Here is a 25,286-nt window from a genome sequence, read left to right on the forward strand (position 1 = left end):
GAGAGAGAGAGAGAGAGAGAGAGAGAGAGAGAGAGAGAGAGAGAGAGAGAGAAACTACCGTAGTTTTTGATATGGCATAATCAAAGAATCCAGTGCATGTTTGCTTTGCTCAGCTTTACTATCCTTTCTCTCAAAATTATTCACAAGAAGTACCGTCTTTACCATGTATATAGCTTGTATTACATTTACACTCTCCTTACTCCCTGTCTTATTAAAGAATTTTACAACATAATGTTAATGTGAAGAAGCAGTAAATTGGAGATTGCTCTACAAAAGAGTGAAAGATTCAGAATTTTCACTTGCATTCATTATTGTATGGTAATCTCTAACAAAGAGTCATGAAAGTCTGTTGCTACTATATGGGCAACCGTGCATAATACACAGGCATGGAATAGCACTTAAACAGGCAACTTTTCGTACAGACAGTTCTATTAAATTACAACCACATCTCCTGAAGACACTTTCCTACTTGGTAGTCCATTTCTTGTAATAACCTAAAAAACCTAGAACAGAAGGCTGTTCTCATCACTAGGGAGTCTTTTAAATAACCTTTAAATTATTTCCTTTAAAAGATATTATGTCCAAGCTAGATTTGGTGACCTACCTGCAATGCCAACAGTTTTGATGTTAAGGCTGGAAGATAGCAAGTTTGAGGCCAGTCTGAACTGTTTATGAGACATGGTCTCAAATGAATAGGCAAATAGGTTTAGTTGTTCTAATCTCAAATAACTGTAGACACTAGTTTGTCTGTGTTTTCTGAGTCCTGGTAATATGTTAGTCATAAAGCAAAGCACTGCCTTATATTTCTCCTCTCCAGAGACTGCATAGCACTTACAGAGTGTTGTTTGCTTCTGCTCCACTCCTAGAAATTCTAATTCAGAAGGTGTGAAGCAAAGTCACTTCATCTGTTTCTGTTTCAAGTTTTAGAGATGTTTCAGGTGAACATTGTTCTAGTTGCATGACATTTGTAGCTTACATTTTGTTATTCCATGTGGAATCTTAAGTTTGATTCACACTGATTTTGTGGCTTTACAAAGATGAGCCTAGAAGATAGCTAGAAGAAATTATAGTCATAATTTAAATTTAAAGAGGAACTATTTTAAATTCTTCTGTGTTGGGAAAGAATAAGAAAAAAAATCCAGTCTACAGAGAGAGGCAAAGGAATGTGCTGGAAGTAGTAGAAGCGAGTACTAGATTCAAGACTCTTGACTGGAACTCTTTCTACACTAGTATCTTAGAACTTGTACCTCCCTAGAAATGTTGTGCAACTAAGCAGTGGCCTGCAGATGGTCGCAAACATCCCCACATGTGCACTGAGGCCTTCTGAAGTCTCACATGCACCAAACAGGAATTCCTCATGCTATAACGTTTATAGAAAGAATTTATTACTGACATTATAGTTAAAAATTATAAATATTACACAAAAATGGTTTTATAAGTTTTTAGTAAATATGGAAACTTATGGCAAGGGAATACCTAGGTTTGATATTGAAGGTTGTTGAAAACAAGCAACTTATTACTCTTGTTTTGAACTAAGTAGACCTGAATTGGAGTTTTTAAGTATTTAAAAAGAGGATCGTGTGCCTAGACTTGGGAATTCAACCAAGTAAAGGAAGCATGTATTTATTACATAAGGTTAGCTTTGGTTTTTCTTTTTTAGAATAAAGTATATGCCTGTAGATCAGTTACATTCAGAAAAATCTAGAAACAGTTCTAGAGTTGTAGGTTAGTGGTAGACCATTTACCTAAGTTTCAGTCCCCAACATAATCAAAGAAGGGATGAAGAGAGCGGGTAAAAGGATGGAAAGTGATTATTGGTGTGATTATTCCACAGACATCAAATATCAAACTCTGTTGTTCACTATGTCTATTCCTGTTGTTGCATTATATCCTGAAGGTACTTGGTGTTTCTCCTTGGCTTCTGTAGTTCTGTAAGATTTTCCTTCCATTTGAATCAGCTCTCTTCTTGAAAGAGCTTTTCTAGATAAAACTACCACACTCAAAACTTTCTGCTTCCATCTCATTGACCATTTCTATAACCCATTGTAACTGTACAGGTTGCTTTCTGCAATGGTCAGAGTCTTGGGGACTGGAGAGGTAGCTCAGTCAGTAAATTTAAGACCAAAAGTTTAACACCCAACCCAGAACCTATGTAAAAAGCCAGGTACAGTGACACACTTGTAATCTCAGTGCTGGAAGAGGAACAACACCGAAGGTTGACTCTGGCCTACACACAAATGTACACACACATCTGTACTGCACATATATAAACACACACTCATGCACACACACCAAAAAAGTGCTTTTAGTAAATACAGAGGGAGGAACAATGAATATTGGCCAGACAGGTCCTGCTACAACTAACTTTGAAGAATATAATACTGTTAGGGGAAAAAAATTTAGAGGCATTAAAAAATGCTATAGATTGAGCATAAATTTAAATTATCCCCAAATTCCATCTATCATGTGTTTGAAAGATAAAAGGAATTAACCTCTTGGGTAGAATGTTCTATGTTGAAATGTTTAAAATTAAGTGAAAAATGATTTCAGAACAACAGGAGAAGGAGGAAAAGACAATTTAGTTTAAACCCTGTTTCTGTTTGGATACAGAATAAAAATAACTCCAGAATTAGGAGGAGCCAAGAGTACCTTATGAGATGGTACAGACTAGCCATGAACTTACTGAAGTACTCAGGTGGTTTAGGGTCTAAAAGGAACAAGACAGATTGATGCAGTACATGGAAAAGCTAAGCATGCACACTTTGTAGCAATGAGTCACAGTATCTCCAGATACATAAGGCCTTCCTTGGGGAAAAGGATAGTTAGATATGTGTTGTTTCTGCCTGTGTTTCATCCATGTAAGTTACAAAAGAATGGTGGCTGGAGAGACAAGACAGTTCAGCCCTGAGGAGCTCTTCCTCCTCTTCTAGAGGACTGTGGTTCAGTTGCCAGCATCCCCATCTCATAGTTACCTGTTACACCAGCTCCAGAGGATCTGATGCCCTCTTCTAGCCTTCATGGGCACCAGTACATACATGGCATACATACACACGTACATATAAATAAAAAAAAAATTTGGTTGTGAGCCTAACCCTTAACAGCTGAGCCATCAACTCAACCCCAAAAATAACTCTTTAAAAAAGTAGAAAGATGGATGCCGAGCATGGTGGTAGAGGCAGGTGGATTTCTGAGTTCGAGGCCAGCCTAGTCTGCACATCAAGTTCCAGGAAAGCCAGGGCTAAACAGGGAAACCTTGTCTCAAAATAAATAAATAGATAGATAAAATTATATTTTCTTAAACTTTAAGGAGAGGCAGTAGTAAGTGACAACATACATAACTGTAGACTAGTGTACACATACCTGTGAGATGGCAATGTTTCTGCTAGATAAGATGAAGTCATTTTCTTCATATTTGTAGCTTTCTAAATATCCACTGTTCTCACGGTGTCATTTTATAAGCATTTATCGAATACCTTGGGTTTTTTTTTTATTGGATGTTTTATTTACATTTCATATGTTATCCCCTTACCCCATTCCCCCCCACCCCCACCCAGGAACCCCCATCCCCTCACCCCTCCTCCTGCTTCTCTGTGGATGTGCCCCTACCTACCCCCCCCCTCAAATTCCCACCCACTGGTCTGTCCAGCCTTCATGAGACCAAGGATCTCTTCTCCCACCTATGCCCAACAAGGCCCTCCACCCTTACATATACAGCTGGAGCCATGGATCCCTCCCTAAGTGCTCCCAGGCTGGTGGTTTAGACCCTGGGAGCTCTGGTTGGTTGGAATACCTTGTTTTTTCTGATTCACTGTAAAGAGGAATTAATTTACAAGTTGCTATTTAGGTGAGAAAACCCAGATTTTTAGCTTCACATATCTATGAATTTCAAATTTTGGAAAACTGTAGCATTTTAGATTTTAGTTTTTCCCTTTCCTTTCATAATTACTTAACAACAACAAATGCTAAGTGTCTGCTGACTCCTACCTGAGAGAAACAAATCCCTACAGAGATTTTGTGTGAGAAGAAAGCCAGTTGTGCTGGCCTAGGGCCAGGTTGCACCTCTTTGACCCAGCCTCTTCAATCTGAAGTCTCCTGGGGCAGCAGTTACCAACAACTCCTTCTGGCTTTAGCTGTGAGCCCTGGGAGTGCTAATGAGACCAACTAATGTAGCAGGCTTTGTTAGCTTGGATTTGAGCTCAGTGAGGCGTCCTTTGAACCTTTTATGATGCTGCACTTTCAGGCATCCTTTGGGAAGAATAGTTTACACCCTGAAGCAATAATGGATAAGAGACCATTTTCTTTTATACAGCAGTGGAAACGCCTTTGGTACTCTGGTATTAAATAACTGCCTATTTGGACATATTGTGCAATGACTTTGCCTTTTCTACCCAGTAATAGTTCCCACAGAAGCTATTATACTCAGTTTAACTTTTCCAAGAGGGACTGTGAAAGGAAATTGAAATCTTACAGATTACACTTTATATTACATTCACTGCTAATGCAGTTGTCTTATGTTTTAGTTTCTGTGACTCACTCTGTACCTCATTTACCACTCCACTTTCAGGTGAAGGCCTCCCACAGGTTTATTACTTTGGACCATGTGGAAAGTACAATGCCATGGTGCTGGAACTCCTTGGCCCTAGCTTGGAAGACTTGTTTGACCTCTGTGACCGAACGTTTACTTTGAAGACGGTGTTAATGATAGCCATCCAGTTGGTAAGTTGATGTGCAGTTCCAGAAGATAAATAGATCCCTTGCCCACCTCCTTGAGGGCCCTTTAGTGATGTATTAGCTACAGTGACATCTGGTGACTTAATTTTTTCAGGCTTAATAGCATTCTAGAAGGATCTAGCAGACTTCTGAAAGGAACTGTTGCAGCTGCTGCTTTAGCTGGCTCCTGTGTGTAATTTGACCACAAAGCCTCTTGGCCAGTGTATAACAGTTTATGCCAAACAGCTAAGGTAGGTTCTTAGTCACCAACTTAAAGGGTTACAAAAGGGTTAACTGAGGGAAGCCAGTGCATCTGCAGTTTGCTCTATTTAAGAGTTTGCACCTTGAAGCAGAACCATTCCTGTAACTGAAGTGGAGGAATATAATTTACATTAAGGAGAAAGAGGACGAATAGATGGAGCTTTGCGAATTCAAGTAATTGCTTCAGCATCTTATTTATAGGTCTTAGGGACATAGCTGTCAGCTTTTATCATGCCTTCTTTCTTTCAATGTTGAAAACTAGAAAAGATTGAAGGTACTATCCACTGTACTAACCTTTATTCAAAGTTATGTGAGTGAGATGTTTAAAGATAATATACCATATAACATGTGGCATATTATATACTTGTGGCCTGGCCAAGAAGCTTTACAGCCAAATTCAACAGTAGGTCCACCTTAAGCAGTTAGAACCGTCTCTTTGAGAAGTTTTTTAGACCCTCAAAGGAAGATTTCAAATTTTGGGTTGTTTTATTTTGTGGTATGATCTCACCAGTTTCCTTAGACTGGCTTTGGACTTGAGATACTCTTACTTCAGCCTCTTGAGTGCTGGGGTGGTTGTAGACCACCATACTTCCACAGCCTTGAGGTACAACTTAATTCTTGTGAAGTAGTGATGGTCTCACCATCATCCTATAGCAAGTTGGAAATACTTGAGCAGATTCTAGGATTTAAGCCTTCCTTTCTATGCTAAGCAGAAATGCTTTATAGATAAAAATTATTTAATAAAATTTGACACAATGTTACCATTACTTATTTTGAGCTGTGATCACTAAACTGCCCATCCTCTTACTGCTGCTGGCCAGCTGTCTAATGTCAGTCTAGCATCAATTTTAATGGGCCCCCGCTTTCTTATTTCTGTAATACCAAGGTTGGAGTTAAAGAGTCCTGAACAGCTAACAATATAAAATATGGGCAGGAGGTGAGGTGGCAGTGGAGCCTGTCTCAGAGGGCACATTTGCAAGTTACATATATAAAGTAAGGATATTACCATCTTAGCCAAATTGTATGATCTCATTGTTTTCTCTTAATCTTCATAGTTGTTATAAGTTTGTAACAAAAAGTATTTGGATGTAGGGGCTTGCTGGAGATGGATTCAGCAATTAAAATCAGTTACTGCTCTCGTAGAAATTCTGAATTTGGTTTCCAGCACCTACATCAGATAGCTAACACTGCCTGTAACTCTGTTTCTGATAGCCTCTGGCCTTGTACATGCACACAATTGATACATATAAACTCAGGAAGGCACACATACATATGCATAAATAAAATCACAAAACAAACCTTAAAATATGGCTTTAGTTTATATCATTAAAGTGGGAGATAAATAAGAGTGGATGTTTTGTTGTTTTGTTGTTGTTGTTATTGTTGTTGTTATTTTTTTTGGAGACTAGGTCTTACTCGGTAGCGCTGGCTAGCTTGGAACTTTCTTATGTAGACCAGGCTGGCATTGAGCTCATAGATATCTATCTTGGATTAAAGGCATGCACTACCACACCCAGCCAAGAGATGAGTTTTAATTTTAGTTTCAGAAACCTTACGCTGAGCCAGGGACAGTGGCATATCTATGGTGGCAGTTACATAGAAGACCCAAATAAGAAGATTGCTTAAGTTCAAGTGCTCAAGGCCTAGCCTAGACAGCAGAGCGATGCAGAACAATGGGAAGGAAAGAATAAAACTGAGGGCGCGGGGATATGTGAGGGGAGTTACAGTGAAATGTCTCAGCACTTGCCACCAAGTCTGACAAGTTAAAGTTAGCCCCCAGGTCCACATGGTAGAAAGAACTGACTCCTACAAGTTACTTCTGACTGCCACACACATGCCTATGAATGCACTTGCATGTGTGCACACATACACATACAAAGTAAGTAAATAAACAAACATAGTTTTAAAAAAGAAATATTTTGGGACAGGCATAGTGGCACATGTCTTTGACCCCAGCACTTGGGAGGCAGAGGCAGGCAGATCTCTGTGACAGTCAAGCTACATAATGAAATCCCATCTCCAGAAAAAGTTTTTTGGATTCTCCCTCCCCCAGCTTGCTTATTTCAAGGTATTTCCATTATTATTTTTTCTTTCTTTTAGCTTTCTCGAATGGAGTATGTACACTCAAAGAATCTCATTTACCGAGATGTCAAACCAGAGAACTTCTTGATTGGCCGACAAGGCAATAAGAAAGAGCATGTAATACACATTATAGATTTTGGACTGGCCAAGGAATATATTGATCCTGAAACCAAAAAACACATACCTTACAGAGAGCACAAAAGCTTAACTGGAACTGCGCGATACATGTCTATCAACACACATCTAGGCAAAGGTGTGTTTGAAAGGGGCAGGTTATGTGAGCATCTTTTTTTCCAGTAGCACTTTACTGTTCATTACATTGGGCATTACAACTTGTACCATTTGTTGCATCATAAGGTAAGTGACATTTTTGTACTTGAGAGATTGAAATGGTAAGTTAGTGATGTTCCCATATATCTTAATACTGTGTTTTCTAATGCTTCGTTCTTCAGTAGTTTAAGAGTTATTGCAAGATGATAGTAGTATTTGGGTTAAGTAACAAGACTTGTATTTACATGTGTATGACTATGTATACACATTAAAAAGAGGACATCGAGCTAGTCCTGTGTTAATGAACAGGTTTCACTAAACATAGACGATGAGGCTGGAGAGATGGGTCACCAGTTAAGAGCTCTGGCTGCCCTTCCAGAGTACCAGGTTTGGTTCTCAGCACCCACATGTCAGCTCATAACCATCTGTAACTTTAGTTCCAAGGAATCTAATCTGTTCTGAACTCTTTGGGACCAGGAACACATGTGGTACACAGACATACATGCAGGCAAAACATGATGTGGATAGAATGATTAGCCCAGTGGGTTATCCCACATGGCAGTTATCTTTATTATTCTACAGAGTATACTTTGGGCATCTACCCTCTATGATAGTAAAGCACTAAATCATCTTGATGTGCTGCATTTGCCACTAGAATTATCTCCAAAGTTAGGTTTCATGAGGTCCAAGTGTTCTTCAGGTCAAATCTAATATGCCGTACCATTATGTTTGTTCTCTACATACTGTAAAGAATTCTCCCCTCCCCCTTCATGTATGGTGTGTGTGTGTGTGTGTGTGTGTGTGTGTGTGTGTGTGTGTGTATACGTGTTTGTTTTCAAGACAGGGTTTTACTGTATGTAGCCTTGAACTCAGAGATCTGTATACTTCTAATTCCCAAATTCTAGAATTAAAGACATGTGCCCCTGTGCCTGGCAAAAATTCTTGTAATTGGGTATAGTAGTGCACATCTTTAATTTCAGCACTCTAGAGGCATAGGCAGATAGGTCCCTGAGTTTGAAACCAATCTCATCTCCATAGCAAGTTCCAGGCCAACTGAGATTACCTAGTAAGACCATGTCTCAAACAAAACATAACTCATAAACTATCTCAGGTATCGCACTAGAGAAGTGTCCATGGGAGCTCTAATGTTGTTGGTTTTTAAATGTGTTCTACCTGGCATGACATCAGATGAGCTACCTTCCGTTGACTAAGACAGCCCAGCTGAACAAAATATGTTTAGCCTAAAATTGGGGTGTTGTGCCTATAAAGCAAGCACATTTTTTTTTAAACCTGAAAGTGAGCCTTTACCATGTTGAAGGCAATTGTGTCTTGTTCATTTCCTAGTAACAAAATTCTTCTTTGAAAATAAAACAAAACAAAAAACCCACTGTGAAAAAGTGAGGAGGACCTATTGAATTTTTGAGTTAAACAAGTACAGAGTATCCAAACAAGTATGGAGAAAGCACATGCTGGTTTTCATTAACATTTTAAGACCTAGCTGCACAGTGGTGGCACACACCTTTGATCCCAGCACTTGGGAGGCAGAGGCAGTGAGTTAGAGGCCAATACAGTCTACAGGGCAAGTTCTAGGACAGCCAGAGCTCCACAGAGAAACCCTGTCTCAACTTAAAGAAGGAAAGAAACAACAAAAGAAGATTTAAGATTAATAGTTTAATATTGATTATTTTAAAATTTTAGAGCTCAAAAATGGTTTTTCAAATTATTTAAAGTGACCACATTATTTTCATATACCAAACCGAGGCCCAAAGTAGGTGGCTTGGCTGTGTTTTCACTTTACTGAATGTAGTTAGTATGAGTTAATAGAAACGGTGGACATAGACCTCGATCTCACACCTAGTTTAAGTATCGTGTTTCTTTATTCTATGTCCCAGAGCTAGGTTTTTATCCTTCTCAGGACTTAAAGAGCTACATCACATTTTGTTTGTTTGTTTGTTTGTTTGAAAATTGTAAATCTGTGGAGAGCTCGCCCTCTAGTGCTCACTTAGCTACAATTCAAACATTTGCCTACAGAATTTTTTTAATTAATTAATTTATATATTTTTTAAATTTACATTTCAGATGTTACCCCTTTCCCCATTTCCCCCCCACACCCAGAAACCCCCTATCCCATCCCCCCTCTTCCTGCTTCTATGAGGATGTGCCCCCTCCCACCCACCCACTCCCATCTCCCTGCCCTTGAATTCCCCCACACTGGGGCATCTAGCCTTTTCAGGACCAAGGGCTTCCTCTCCCACCTATGACTGACAATGCCATCCTCACTTACATATACAGCTGGGGCTATGGATCCTTCCCTATGTGTTCCCAGACTGGTGGTTTAGACCCTGGGAGCTCTAGTTGGTTGGTATTATTTTTGCTCTCCCCATGGGGCCGCAAACCCCTTCAGTTCCTTCAGTCTTCTCTCTTACTTCTCCATTGGGAACCCCATGACCAGTTCAAAGGTTAGCTGTGAGCATCCGCCTCTGTATATGTCAGGCTCTGGCAGACCTCTAAGGAGACAGCTATATCAGGCTCTTGTCAGCATGTACTTCCTGACATCCACGTCACCATCTGCCTTTGGTGACTGAACATGGGATGGATACCCAGGTGGAGCAATCTCCGGACCACCCCTCCTTCAGTTTCTGTCCCACACTTTGTCTCCATATTTGCTCCCATAAGTATTTTGTTACTCCTTTTAAGAAGGATCGAAGCACCGACACTTTGGTCTTCCTTCTTCATGAGCTTCATGTGGTCTGTGAGTTTAATCTTGGGTATTGCGAACTTTTGGACTACTATCCACTTATCACTGAGTGCATCCCATGTGTTTTCTTTTGTGATTGGGTTACCTCACTCAAGATGATATTTTCTAGTTCCATGCATTTACATAAAAATTTCATGAATTCATTGTTTTTAATAGCTGAGTAATAACTCCATTGTGTTTTCTGTACTTGTCCTGCTGTTGAAGGACATCTGGGTTCTTTCCAGCTTCTGGCTATTATAAATAAGGCTGCTGTGAACATAGTGGAGCATGTGTCCTTGTTGTATGTTGGAGCATCTTCTGGGTATATGCCCAGGAGTGGTATAGCTGGATCCTCAGGTAATGCTATGTCCAGTTTTCTGATGAACTGCCAGACTGATTTCCAGAGTGGTTGTATCAGCTTACAGTCCTACCAACAATGGAGGCTCTACTCAATGATAACTTGGTCAAGGAAGAAATTAAGAAAGAAATTAAAGACTTTTTAGAATTTAATGAAAATGAAGGCTCGTCATACCAAAACTTATGGGACACAATGAATGCAATGCTAAGAGGAAAACTCATAACTCTAAATGCCTCCAAAAAGAAACTGGAGAGAGCATACACTAGCAACTTGGCAGCACACCTGAAAGCTCTAGAACTAAAAGAACCAAATACACCCAAGAGGAGTAGACAGCAAGAAATAATCAAACTCAGGGCTGAAATCAACCAAGTATAAACAAAAAGAACTATCCAAAGTATCAACAAAACCAGGAGCTGGTTCTTTGAGAAAATCAACAAAATAGATAAACCCTTATCCAGATTAACCAGAGGGCACAGAGACAGTATCCAAATTAATAAAATCAGAATAAAAGGGAGACATAACAACAGAAATTGAGGAAATTAAAAAAAAATCATCAAATCCTACTACAAAAGCCTATACTCAACAAAACTGGAAAATCTGGATGAAATGGACTATTTTTTAGACAGATACCAGGTACTAAAGTTAAATCAGGAGCAGATAAACTATCTAAATTGTCCTATAACCCCTAAAGAAATAGCAGCAGTCATTAAAAGTCTCCTCACAAAAAAAAAAAAAAAAAGCACAGGACCAGACGGTTTTAGTGCAGAGTTCTATCAGACCTCAAAGAAGACCTAATACCAATTCTCTTCAAACTATTCCACAAAATAGAAACAGAAGGAACACTACCCAATTAGTTCTGTGAAGCCACAATTATGCTCATACCTAAACCACACAAAGATACAACAAAGAAAGAGAACTTCAGATCAATCTCCCTTATGAATATCAATGCAAAAATACTAAATAAAATTCTTGAAAACTGAATCCAAGAACACATCAAAACAATCATGATCAAGTAGGCTTTATACCAGGAATGCAGAGATGGTTCAATATAAGTAAATCCATCAGTGTAATCCACTATATAAACAAACTCCAAGAAAAAAACCACATGATCATCTCACTGGATACTGAGAAAGCATTTGACAAACTTCAACATCCCTTCATGGTAAAAGCCCTGGAAAGATCAGGAATTCAAGGTCCATGCCTAAACATAGTAAAAGCAATAGACAGCAAACCAGTAGCCAACATCAAACTAAATGGAGAGAAACTTGAAGCAATCCCACTAACATCAGGGACTAGACAAGGTTGCCCACTCTCTCTGTATCTATTCAATATAGTAGTGGAAGTCCTAGCCAGAGCAATTAGACAACAAAAGGAAGTCAAAGGATTTCAAATATGAAAGGAAGAAGTCAAAATACCACTATTTGCAGATGATATGATAGTATACTTAAGTAACCCCAAAACTTCTACCAGAGAACTCCTAAACCTGATAACTTCAGCGAAGTGGATATAAAATTAACTCAAAACAAATCAGTAGCCTTCCTCTACTCAAAGGATAAACAGGCTGAGAAAGAAATTAGGGAAATGACACCCTTCACAATAGTCACAGATAATATAAAATACCTTGATCTGAATCTAACCAAGCAAGTGAAAGATCTGTATGACAAGAAGAAGTCTCTGAAGAAAGAAATTGAAGAAGATCTCAGAAGATGGAAAGATCTCCCATGATCATGGATTGGCAGGATTAATATAGTAAAAATGGCCAACTTGCTGAAAGCAATCTACAGATTCATTGCAGTCCCTATCAATATTCCAACTCAATTCTTCATAGAGATAGAAAGAACAATTTGCAAATTCATTTGCAATAACAAAAAACTCAGGATAGCGAGAACTATTTTCAACAATAAAAGAACTTGTAAGTGAATCACCATCCCTGACCTAAGGCTGTACTACAGAGCAATAGTGATTAAAAACTGCATGTTATTGGTACAGTGACAGGCAGGGAGATAAATGGAATAGAATTGAAGACCCAAAATTGAACCCTCATGCCTATGATCACTTGATCTTTGACCAAGGAGCTAAAACCATTCAGTGGAAAAAAGCATTTTTAACAAATGGTGCTGGTTCAACTGGAGGTCAGCATGTAGAAGAATGCAAATCAATTTGTTCTTATCTCCTTGTACAAAGCTCAAGGCCAAGTGGATAAAGGACCTCCACATAAAACCAGATACACTGAAACTAATAGAAGAAAAGGTGGGGAAGAGCCTCAAATACTTGGGCACAGGGGGAAGTTCCTGAACAGAACACCAATGGCTTATTCTTTAAGATCAAGAATTGACAAATGGGACTTCATAAAATTGCAAAGCTTCTGTAACACAAAGGACACTGTCAATAGGACAAAACAGCAACCAACATATTGGGAAAAGGTCTTTACCAATCCTACATCCAATAGAGGGTTAATATCCAATATATACAAAGAACTGAAGAAATTAGACTTTAGACAACCAAATAACCCTATTTAAAAATGAGGTACAGAGCTAAACAAAGAATTCCTAACTGAGGAAACTCAAATGGCCAAGAAGCACCTAAAGAAATATTCAACATCCTTAGTTATCAGGGAAATGAAAATCAAAACAACCCAGAGGTTCCACCAGTTAGAATGGCTAAAATCAAAAACTCAGGTGATAGCAGATGGTGGCTAGAATGTGGAGAAAGGGAATTTTTTACTATCAAGAGTCTTCCTGGGCTGGTGAGATGGCTCAGTGGTTAAGAGCACTGACTGCTCTTCCAGAGGTCATGAGTTCAAATCCCAGCAACCACATGGTGGCTCACAACCATCTGTAATGATATCTGATACCCTCTTGTGGGGTATCTGAAGACAGCTACAGTGTACTTACATATAATAAATAAATAAAAAATTTAAAAAAAAAAAAAAGAGTCTTCCTGTTACATACAGGAAACATGTGAAAGTGGAGAAGTTTGATAAGGTGTGAGGAACTCTCCTGCTGTGTTTCCCATTCTGCTCTGCCTACCTCACATACTCTGTTCTTGTCATTATTTCTTATGCTCTGGTAACAGACTTTTTGTCTGACTACTTGTTTTCAATCCTGTAACATTTTATTGCAAATTTCAGACAACCCATGCAGGCAAAATTGTCTGGAGAGCTTGCTGTTTAATTACATCCTTTTACACACTTTTTCCTTTCTTCTTTTTTTTTTTTTTTTTTACAAATCAATATATAAATCCTTTATTGCCCAGATTGTACTTGTGATCAGGATCTTGTTTCTGGAGCTAGGAATCTGAGGCCTCACTTGTCAGCCTGCTGCATGGTTCCCTTCTTAGACACATAGATGCCATCCAAAAACTTTCTGATATCTTTGTTTTTAACTGTTGTAGCTTGCTGAATCAGAGCCGCTGAATTTGAAACAAGTTCAATATCATTTCCTTCAAGGATTCATCCTTCTGGGCTTGGGAGACAGAACAAGCAACACCTGTCCTCATCCAAACCCTGCGGATGTATTTTTCACCCAAGAAATTTCGGATTTCAACCAAAGACCCATTCTCCTGAATAACAACATTGATGGGGAAGTGAGCATACACAGACCTCATCTTGTAACGGAAGCCAGTGTAACACCCTTGATCATGTTCTGAACACGACTGCAGATGGTTCTGACAGTGGCCAGTTCCTTTCTGTTACCCCACCATTTGTCAACCCGGAGCTTTTTCTTTTTCTTTCCAAGAAGACTCAGCGCTACGTTGATGTGATTGAAGTCCCTCCGCAGAGTTCCCCTGGGGCCCTTCACAATGACGGTGCGCCCCTTCAGAGTGATGTCGACATTTTCCGGAATGTCGACAGTCTGATTGCTGAGAATGGTCTTCATTCTCGCAGTAGATGGGGCAAAGAGCTCCTTTCTTCTTTTATTTTAGTGATTTTTAATCCAGGACCTATTCATTCAAGAGGGACCCTTCACCACAAAATTATGCCCTGGTCATGGATGTCTCCTTTTTCTACTGGATACTGCCTTTTCAAAGCCCTTTCTGTCAGGCATAGTGGCCCATTTCTGTAATCCCAGTATTGAATAAGCAGAAGGCAGGAGGATCACCAGAAGTTCAAGGCTTGCTTGAGCTTCATGGTGAGTTCCAGGCCAGCCTGGGCTAGTACTATTTACAATGCTGCCTTTTCAGAAGGGGTACCTGAAATAAAGAAAATGGCCTGGAAGGTGTATGGGTGTAGGGAGTGTTTAGAAGGCAAATGTGAGGTAGTAGCAAGATACAGTGATATGTGCAGGTGAGAGTAACAAAATAAAAGCTTTTAAGTTGCCGGGCAATGGTGGCATACGCCTTTAATCCCAGCACTTGGGAGGCAGAGGCAGGCGGATTTCTGAGTTCGAGGCCAGCCTGGTCTAGTAGAATGAGTTCCAGGACAGCCAGGGCTGCACAGAGAAACCCTGTCTCGAAAAAACCAAAAAAAAAAAAAAGGCTTTTAAGTTGAAATATTTCATCTATCCTGTAGAGTACTGTTCATTTTTATGTTGTTAAACTATTTCTTGTTATTCAGTGTGTGTGTGTGTGTTTGTGTGTGTGTGTGTGTGTGTGTGTGTGTAAATCTTATCCTTATATTATTAATCCTCCACCTCCTCCTGGACCTCCTCCAGCAATGCTCCTCTCACTTTATCTTTTCCTTTTCTTCTTCCTTCTCTTCTAAATAACCCACTGCATCCAGTTAGTTTTGTCTTCAAGAGCATAAGCCATACCCCGGAAATAAAATTACTTCCCTCTTCCTCCATCAACCATTAGTTGTCAGTCACTCCTCAGCTGAGGGTATAGCCTCATGAGCATCTTCCCCACCCATGTTGGAGTTATTGACTAGTAAGTTCATGAGTGTAATAGCCATGTCCTATCTAAAAGACAATGTTTTTTTATAGCACTCTTCTCTATCCTTCAACCTTTACATTCTTTCCACATCTTCTTCTGTGATGATCCTTGAGTCCTGCTGGAGGATACAGATATCCCATTACGGGGAGGCACTCAACAGTCACTTATTCCTGGGACATTGACAGTTAGGAGTCTCTAAGAAACTTCTCTGGCAAAAGTTGAGAGCAGCACTAACATATGGGTCTAAACATAAATATTTAGTAGGCAGTTTGAATGTCTTTAAGCAAACAGCAATAGTAGGTTCCCCACATAGGGCCCATTTCCTCACCAGCATGATACTTTGACCAGGTTTACAGTAATACTACTCATTCCTTTTTGTGCAAGTTTCTCATAATTTGAGGTAGTAGTTAGGTATGTTGTGCTGTATTTTTAGTTTGTGGCTTTCCCAGCCTATATGATAATCTTGGATTTTACTTTGAGCTCAGAAGATCAGAATCACGGTGAAGGCGATAACTTAGCAAAGTGGTGTGATGCAGTCCTGTAATCCCAACACTTGGGAGGCTGAGTGTATAAGGATCATGAGTTTTAGGCCAGCCTGTCTTAAAAAGTAAAACACGTTAAAGGTAGTCTCCTAATTCTCCTTATGTACATACACACACATACATCTCCCATTCCCACCCCTCATTTTCAGCCAGGGTATCATGTAGTCTAAGCTGTCCTTGAACTCACCAAGATCATCTGCCTCTTTAGTGCTAGGGTTAAATATGTACACCGCCAAGCCCGGCTGAAACTCTAAACTTGGCTAAAACAGAAAGTAAACACAAATCATGCCTGTAATTTTAACACTTGAGAAGTGGAGACAGGATGATCATCCTGAGGTACATAGCAAATTTGAGGCTGTCTTGTGCCACATTAAAGCCTAGCTCTGTAAGACAAGAACAATAAATAATAAATGTCTTGATGAGCCATAACTGCTAAGTTCAAAGTAGATGCATGTACTAGTTAGTATTCAGTTGCCATCCAAAGATTATATTTTCTCAGATAAAGTCACACATTTTTATGAACTAATCCACAGTTACTAATTAATCTTCCTATTACAAAAGAGAGAAAATCTAGCAACTTATTTTAGTCAAATTCCCAAGATAGCAACTTGTTTTGTGTATCCATAGAGGACACCTTTAGTGTTAAACCTTTAGTTTTAAGGTGATTATGGGAGACTTGATTCAAGTGGAATATTAGCCAAGAAGTGATATATTGTTCTGTGCTGACTTGAAACTAAAGTGTTAGTTTTTGTGATGAGTTAAAATTGCTAAACATTTGGGGGAGAGGGATGATGGTGCTTGCTTTTAATCCCAGAGCAGGCAGATCTCTGTGAGTTCGAGGCCAGCCTGGTATACACAATGACAGCCAGCCAGAGCTACACAGAGAAACCTTGTCTTAGAAAAAATTTTGCTAACATGTATACTAGCTGTTCTGCATCTTGTATCTTTGCAGGCCTAGTCCAAGTGCATCATTGTAAAGTAGCTTCAGCTGCTCAGACTGCTGCTCAGTTTCCCTTGTGGTAACCAAAGTAAACAACTCCTGCTTGTTCATGTATTATCTCACTCTCAGGCAGGTGACAGTGTTGAAAACGGAGTGCTCTGTCCACCAGCTAGCATTGGATCTTGGTTTTAATTTAGAGTTTACTCTTCACTTCCTCTTTGCTTGATAGCAACAAAGGACGGCCACCTATTGTTTTTTCAGTTTTAATCTAAAATATTATACCTGGTTCAGGTGTACAAAGACGAGTAAGCAGAGCCATTCTAGAGCAGAAGGGCTTTGGGAGGGATTGTTTGGGTTTCAAGCTCTTTTTGTTTTAATAACTGCAAACATAATGTGTGTGATCTGTCTTCCCTCTTAGAGCAAAGCCGGCGAGATGATTTGGAAGCCCTAGGCCATATGTTCATGTACTTCCTTCGAGGCAGCCTACCCTGGCAAGGACTCAAGGTATCCTTGAAAGTGCTTTGTGTCTGCTCAGTTGATAATGAAAGGGCTGCCTAGTGTAGTGTCTCTAAAAAGCACAAAAGGTTGGCTTCAGAGATGAGAAGCAGGGATTTGTGACATTCATCCACATTGTAAATGGTTACCTGGGCTTTGGGAGCTTGGTTTGTTCATGTTTGGCTTCCTCGCCTTCCTGTCTTAACCCCTGCCTCTCTGTGTTGGGTTTCCATACTCCTTCCTTCCGTCACTTTTCCCAGCCATGACAGTGCTGCTTTTTTCTGCCTGTCGGTGGCCCTCCTCCACACCACTACAGAGCAGGAGGAGCAGTCCCCAGCTATTGGGGAAAATTTACAACAAATCAATGACAGCAGCTGCTACACATTTACCAAAAAAAAAAAAAAAAATCAACAGGGTTTTTCAGCCTCCTAAGGAGAACTGGAAAATATGTATTAATCTTACATAGGTAAAGGACTCACCTTAACAAAAATAGCAGAAAAAAAATTCAGGCTTAACCTTGCTGTTTGTTTAAATACATTATTGAATAAATAACTTTCAAATAATAGCCATTTCTTGCAAACATAAGTTTTAGTCACTTTTTTAGGTAGATGCTTCTTCTTTTTTTTTTTTTGGTTTTTTGAGACAGGATTTCTCTGTGCAGCCCTGGCTGTCCTGGAACTCACTCTGTAGACCAGGCTGGCCTCGAACTCAGAAATCCGCCTGCCTCTGCCTCCCAAGTGCTGGGATTAAAGGCGTATGCCACCACCCCCCGGCTGGTAGATGCTTCTTTAGGTAGATATGAGTAAACTCTTAATACAGTTATAAGCATTATAATTACTCTGTAGCTGTTACTAGGAAGCTTAATCTCTCTTAACTCTTCCCAAAGCCCTTTAGATAGTCAGATGTAGGATATATTTTTAGTTGTAATTTACTTCAACATATTAATATGGAAAGAATCTTAATCTGTAATTTGAGGTATTCATATACTTCCTTCCTCCAGGTTGGCAAAATAATCCATCTTTCCATGCATTCTAGGACATGGCTTCTACACCCACTCATTGTCACTGATTAAACACAGGGCCTTGTACATTCTAGGCAAATGTCCTTTCTCTGAGCTACAGCCAGACCCTCCTATTTTCTTAAAAAAAAAAAAATTGTCTTAAATTTTTCTTCTGACAACTCTCATCTATAATCATCTAGTCATGTATGTCCTTTCATTGATAGTGACATGTTACATATAGCTACACATCGAGCTTGCTGGTAGTGTTACTTGCTTGAAATTCTCATGGATTGAGACCCCATTTTGGTGGTAGTAGTGGATTTAGAATCTCTCCAATTTACTTTTTCATGCTGTTAAAGTAAATTAGTAATTTACTTTACTAATTCATTAAATTAGTAAAGTAATTCTGGGTGAAGCAGGCTGGTTAAAGCCTAAGGAAGCGCCCAAGGTCCAAGAGCCTCCTGTGTTTATTCCTTATGCTGTATTTGGACTGCTCTGACCCACTGGCACACATTTACTTGTAAGCAACCCCCTATTATGCAGGTATCTTTCATTTGTTTGAAAAGGTTTTATTTGTTGGTTGGTTTCCCTTGTCGGTAAAGCTGTCTCCTTAACCCTGAGAATATTACTTAAAGGATTCTTCTCATTTCTTGTTTTTCCAGTCTTTTGAACTTGACACTAGTTTTACTGTCCTTTGAAGTAAAAAAATAAATTACTAACTATAGAAAAGTTCACAAAAAGTTGTGACTTCACCTGAGAAAACATATTCTTTGAATGTCAACTGAATAATACATGCATCTACTCTGACCTCTACCAGAAACTGGAACTGACCTTAGAGGGAGAAGGGCTGAATCACTTTGAACTCTTAACTGGCTATGGCAGTTTTTCTAAGCTGCTGCGGTTTTTAAAACACAGCTGCATAATGGTTTTTTTTCTTATCCTATCTGTACATCTCATCTGAGATTACTGAACATATTTGCAAGTGAAACTTTCTAGAGCTCAGCAGAGGTTTGTAGGTCTCTAAACACAGCATGACTTAAAAAAGTGAGATCCACTAACAAATCCTACCTGTTTGAGCAAAAATAACTATTGTGAATACTAGAGAGATGACTCTGGTTTTAGAGCATACAGAGCTCTTGTAGAACACCCATGTTCATTTCCTAGCACCTTCCAGTTAACTCACAGCCACCTGTAACTCCAGCTGCTGGGAACTTGCCTCCTCTTTTGGCCTCCTCGGGCACATATGCCACATACAGATACACACACATACACATAATTGAAAGTAAAATTTTTAAAAAGACTATAACCCCAGTGTCTGAAAACATCCTTAAACCTACTTACTTAGTATGTTTTTCCAGGTGATTTTATTTCTTTACTTTCTACAGGCTGATACATTAAAAGAGAGATATCAAAAAATTGGTGATACCAAAAGGAATACTCCCATCGAAGCTCTCTGTGAGAACTTTCCAGGTACGATGCTAAAATGATAATATGCAGCCAGTGTGACTAATACTTCGAAGTAGGTAATGTCATAGTATCTATAAATACTAATAGATATTGATTGGCCAGATCATTTAAATTTCTTTTTATTATTATTCAGCCTAAGGAAGGTATCACTTTTATTTCATCTATAAAGAAAATATTACTATCAGGTAATCTGTATAGATACCTCTTGTGTGGCTCAGAGCTTACTTAACCTTTGGGGAAACATTCAGTTAACAGGAATGGCTTTTTACCTCTTTCTTAACAGAGGAGATGGCAACCTACCTTCGATATGTCAGGAGATTAGACTTCTTTGAAAAACCTGATTATGAGTATTTACGGACCCTCTTCACAGATCTGTTTGAACGGAAAGGCTATACCTTTGACTATGCCTATGATTGGGTTGGAAGGCCTATTGTAAGTATTCTTTAAAAAAATAAATGAATAAATTCCACTCCACCTTTTTACTTGCCAGTCCTTCTGCTTGAATCTTTGCTGTTTTTACAGAGGTGTCCAGAATCCACATGGCACCTAATAACCATCTGTAACTCCAGGTCAAGGACATCCAGTGCCTTCTTCTGCTCTGTGTGTGCCAGGCATGCATATGGTGTTCATACACATATTTAGGCAGCAGTTAGGCACATCAAATACAAATGAGTCTTCAAAGAGTATAATGTGTATCTAAGGATACTAGAACGTAAACTTGTCTTTTACACATTTCTTGGAATGATTCACAGCTTAGCACTATCTGTGCTATAGAAGAACTTGACTTCTGTTGGAATAGAACCCTTCCAGCACCGCAGGAAACTTGGACTTAGTGTTCTGACCAGGAGTCCACAGCATCAGTGCCTATGTTAGAAATAATGCTATAGAGCTGGGTTGGTTTTTTGGGGGAAGGGGTGTTTTTTTTCTTCCTAAAGTAGCCTGTTCTCAAATGGATTATTGAGGGCCAGGCTACCTTCCCTTCTGCAGATAACTGCACATGGGAAAACAAGATGACATGAAAGAAAAACAGTGTGGGCTGGAAAGATGGGTTAGTGGTTAAGAGCACTGATTGCTCTCCCAGATGACTTAGGTTCAATTCCCAGCACCTGCCTGGCAGCTCACAACTGTCTGTAACTCCAGTTCTAAAGAATCCAACACTCTTCTGGCCTCCTCAGGCATTGCAAGCATGTGGTGCACAGACATATGTGCATGTCAGACACCCATACACATAAAAAATGAATTTAAAATTTTGGGGGGTACCTCTTTTATTATTATTATTATCATTTTTATTTTTATTATTATTTGTCTTTAAATCTTTTTTACAATCCAGTCATTATCCCCTTCCATGTCCACACTCCCCTCCTTCCTCTGACTCCCGATTCCTCCTCCCCTCTGACTCCAAGACAATGTCCCAACCCCACCAAACCCAACCCACCCCTTCAGGCCTCCCCACTCCCTGGGCCTCAAGTCTCTCAAGGGTTAGGTACATCTTCTCTCATTGATTCCAGACTTGGCTATCCTGTGCTGTATATGTGTTGAGGTCCTTGAACCAGCTAGTGTATGCTGCCTGGTTGATGGCTCAGTGTCTGAGAGGTCTCAGCAGTCTGGGTTAGTTGAGACTGCTGGTCATCCTATGGGGTCACCTTCCTCCTCTACTTCTTCCAGCCTTTTCCTAATTCAACCATGGGGGTCCCTGGCTTCTGCCAATGTTTGGTTGTAAGTATCTGTGTCTGTCTCAGTCAGCTGCCTGTTGGGCCTCTCGGAATGCGGTCATGCTAGGCTCTTGTCTGTAAGCACACCATAGCCTCAGTAATAGTGTCAGGCCTTAGAGCCTCCTCTTGAGATGGATCCCAAGTTTGGCCGGTCACTGGATCTCCTTTCCCTCAGTCTCTTCTCCATTTTTGTCCTTGCAGTTTTTTTTTTTTTTTTTTAAACAGGAACAATTCTGGGTTAAGAGTTTTTGACTGTGGAATGGCAACCCCATCCCTCCACTTGATGCCCTGTCTATCTACTGGAGATAGATCTACGAGTTCCCTCTCCCCTCTGTTGGGCATTTCATCTAAGGTCCCTCCCTTTGAGTCCTGAGAGTCTCTCACCTTCCAGGTCTCTGGTACTTTCTAGAGGATCCCCCCACCTCCCAAGGTTGCATATTTCCATTTATTCTCTGGCCCTCAGGGCTTCACTCCTGTTCCCCCTCCCCAGTACCTGATCATGTTCCCCTTTTCCTTCCCTCTCCCACCCAGATTCCTTTCTCCCTCTGCCCCACCCCCTTGGCTGATTCCTAAGTCTATAAGAATTATTATGCTGCTGCCCTTTGCAGAGCTGTTTCATTAAACTTACTTTCCCCATTCATCATTTTGGGGAACTCTGTAGACCAGGCTGGCCTCAAACTCACAAGCTGGCCTCTCCCTCAAGTGCTGGGTTTAATGGTGTATATCACACACCACACTACCCATTTGACCTTTACTTTCATTTTTCTAGCCTACTCCAGTAGGATCAGTTCATGTAGATTCTGGTGCATCTGCAATAACTCGAGAAAGCCACACACACAGGGATCGGCCGTCACAACAACAGCCTCTTAGAAATCAGGTATGTATTCGTTTTTAGTTGTTTTAATCATTCCCCTTCTTCATAGCTAATGCTAAAACCCAGATATGGAATTCAGAAAAAGTAACTGATTTAGTATGATATTGGAATGACTGTCAGAGTAGGAGTAAATACACTGAGAAGAGGCACGTAAACTAAAGACTCTGGGCCTTAGAGACTACTCTGGTTTTCAGGAGATCTGATTATTAACTGTAAATTAGGATCTAAGATCTGAAGGACTGATGGGCATGCAGATAGACCACTTGCTATGCTCAAGGTCCTATCTGCAGTTGGATCTTGTGCCATTTTACTTTTTGTTTACTGATAAAAAGGATGGGGATTGTGTTTTCAGCTGACCTGGTATAAAATACAACCTGTGCACAAATACCCAGGTTGATTTGGAAATTGTATACGATGCCTTAAAGATGTAGTTCAGGGGTAGAATGTTTTCCTGGCATGTACAAGGCCATGGTTCAGGGTCTGGCATAGTCACCAAAAAAGGTGTTTAGAGCCCAATATGACAGAGCATGTTTTTAATCACAGTACTTTTAAATTGGAAACAGTAAGATTGCTATAATTAGAGGCCAGTGTAGACTACATAGCAATAGTCTTGTTTCAAAAAGCCAAAATAAATAGTAAGTCTTCACAGTTTCCTCTCTGGGAAGAGAAAGTGAACAAAATCAATGAGAAGCGGTAGTACAAAATAGTAACAGAAGTAGTGTTGGGAATTCTGAGTGGTAGTTTTCTGAAACCGTTTATAATGAGGTTTCAGTTTTATAATAAATAGAATGTATAGAGCTATGTGGTAGTGGCTGCATGCCTTTAGTCACAGTGCTTTGGAGGCAGATGAAGGCAGATCTCTGCGTCCAAGGCCAGCCTGATCTACAGAGTGAGTTCAAGGACAGCCAGGGCTACACAGAAAAACCCTATCTCAGAAAACCAAGGGAGAAAAAATAAAAAGAAGAATTTATAGAAAGAGAAAAGAGATAAAAGTGAAACCATAGCTATTGTATCTCTGCCCATTTTTAGTAATGGTTTAAATTAGTGTATAACATAATGAGTTTGATTAAGACAGTTTTGTACATGTGTTTTGTTGTACTTTGTTCAATTGCCCCCCCATCATCCTCTTTTCCTCTCTCACTGACCCATTTCTTCTCTTCCAGTAGTCCAGTTTCTGTTTTCACACAAATACCTACTGTTTTTAAACCTAGATCGTTCTTGTGAGAGAAAATGGAACAATTTTGTCTCCTGCTACTGTTGTCCTGTCTTGTTCTTCCCTGCTGCAGTCTCCTTATTTGTCCCCACTTTCATGTTCATGTTTCATGCTGTGGCTTGTCAGGGATAGCCACTGGCTGGCAAACCTAATGGCCTCAGGAATAAGTAGAAAGCTCTTATTTCCAAAGATCTGACAAATAGATAAGCCATGTAACAGGTAAGTGTGACACAAGGCAGAATAGAGGAGAATGAAAAAGTAAGACCTCTTGGAATTTGTTTGTTTGTTTGTTTGTTTGTCTGTTTGTGACAAGGTCTGTGTAGACAAGACTGGACTTAAACACACAGAGATCTGCTGAGATTTAAGACGTGGGCTATCGCACCCAGTCTCATTTGGAATTAGAAGGAAACATTTCTTCTAGTCAGAGCATGACATTATTTCACAGGGAATGGGAAAAAGCTGCATTTGAAATGTTCTTGGAAGAAGTAGAGACGAACAACATAGTCTAAGCAGAAAGAGCATGACCAATAATAATTATATATCTTATAAAGAAGCCCTAGTGGTTGAGGCTACAATAATAGGAAGTTTTCAAAATGCTGGAATTAACTTCAGCAGGCAAGTGGGCTATAAAGCAGAAGACTGGATGATGAGGAAATTCGCTTTAAACCATTTTTTTTTTAACTTGGCAGCTGATACTGAGACCAATGAGAAGGCTGTAGATCTTTGCTGGAGAGATAGCTCTAACGCTAAAGTACAAATATGAGGACATGTTTTTTGATAGTGAGCTATTAGTGGCACACATTTATAATCTCAGGCAGGACAGGCAGAGACGAGGATCTCGAGTGCTCACTGATCAGCCAGCTGGTGGAAACCATCAAGCTTCAGGTCCCAATGAGAGACCATGTCTCAAAAAGCAAGACAGCTGACTCCTGAGGACATGACCTCAAAGGTTGTCCTCCTGCATCCACTTGTACAAATACATGTACGTGTACTTGCGCTCATATGAACACCATAAACACAAAGCATTTCAATACTGACCTATACATCTGGATCAGATAGAGAACACTTGTTCAGCCTATTCACAATCTTGTGTTCAATCATCCACCTACATGTGAGCATAACTAAATGTCTATTTCGACCCTTTACTTTCTTTTCTGTTTTAAATTATTTTTTATTTACTCTTTGTTCTGGAGATCAACCTGAGGACCTTAGACAAGTTTGGTAATAGTGAGCTAAATTTTTAGTGCAAGCCCTCTTTTTTTTCCCCCTTTTCATTTTTATGTGACTTAAAACAAATGCAAAAACAACTTTTATGGAGTGGAGTGATAGCTCAGTTGGTAAAGTGTTTGCCCTGCAAGTATGAGGACCTGAGTAGTATTCCCAGTGTGCATGTGAAGAGCATACAATACCAATGTGGGAAAAAAAGCAGAAGACTGGTAATGAGGAGAGATGACTCAGTAATGAGGAGTACTTGTTGCACTTCCAGAGGACCCAAGTCGGGTTTCTTAAAACAAAACAGAAAAGCTGGGCATGGTAGCAGGCACACACTTATAATCCCAGAAGTGTGGAGACTAAGACAAGCAGTTCCCTGGGGCTCACTAAACAGCCAGCCTGTCCTACATGATAAGTTCCAGGCCACTGAGAGACCTTATCCCATTAATAAATACAGGAAAGAAAGAAAGAAAGGAAGGAAGGAAGGAAGGGTAGAGGGAGGGAGGAAAAGGAAAGAATGGAAGGAAAGAAAGAGAAAGAA

General features: G+C 39.8%; 1 protein-coding gene and 1 pseudogene across 3 annotated transcripts in view; one reads left to right on the forward strand and one right to left on the reverse strand.

Moving 5' to 3' along the window:
* The window catches only part of Csnk1g1 (casein kinase 1 gamma 1), a 140,192-nt gene that overhangs the window by 85,930 nt on the left and 28,976 nt on the right, over positions 1 to 25,286 (forward strand). For all 3 annotated transcript variants that reach the window (XM_028752330.1, XM_028752332.1, XM_028752331.1), the window contains exons 6-11: positions 4,565 to 4,716; positions 7,072 to 7,306; positions 17,191 to 17,276; positions 19,653 to 19,737; positions 20,018 to 20,166; positions 22,216 to 22,323. In XM_028752330.1, the coding sequence (XP_028608163.1) occupies positions 4,565 to 4,716; positions 7,072 to 7,306; positions 17,191 to 17,276; positions 19,653 to 19,737; positions 20,018 to 20,166; positions 22,216 to 22,323 (815 nt within the window). The remainder of the gene's footprint in view (positions 1 to 4,564; positions 4,717 to 7,071; positions 7,307 to 17,190; positions 17,277 to 19,652; positions 19,738 to 20,017; positions 20,167 to 22,215; positions 22,324 to 25,286) is intronic.
* LOC114608367 lies at positions 13,723 to 14,315 on the reverse strand (annotated as a pseudogene).

This window comes from Grammomys surdaster, unplaced genomic scaffold, assembly GCF_004785775.1.
Source record: "Grammomys surdaster isolate TR1022 unplaced genomic scaffold, NIH_TR_1.0 125896, whole genome shotgun sequence".
NCBI lineage: Eukaryota > Metazoa > Chordata > Mammalia > Rodentia > Muridae > Grammomys > Grammomys surdaster.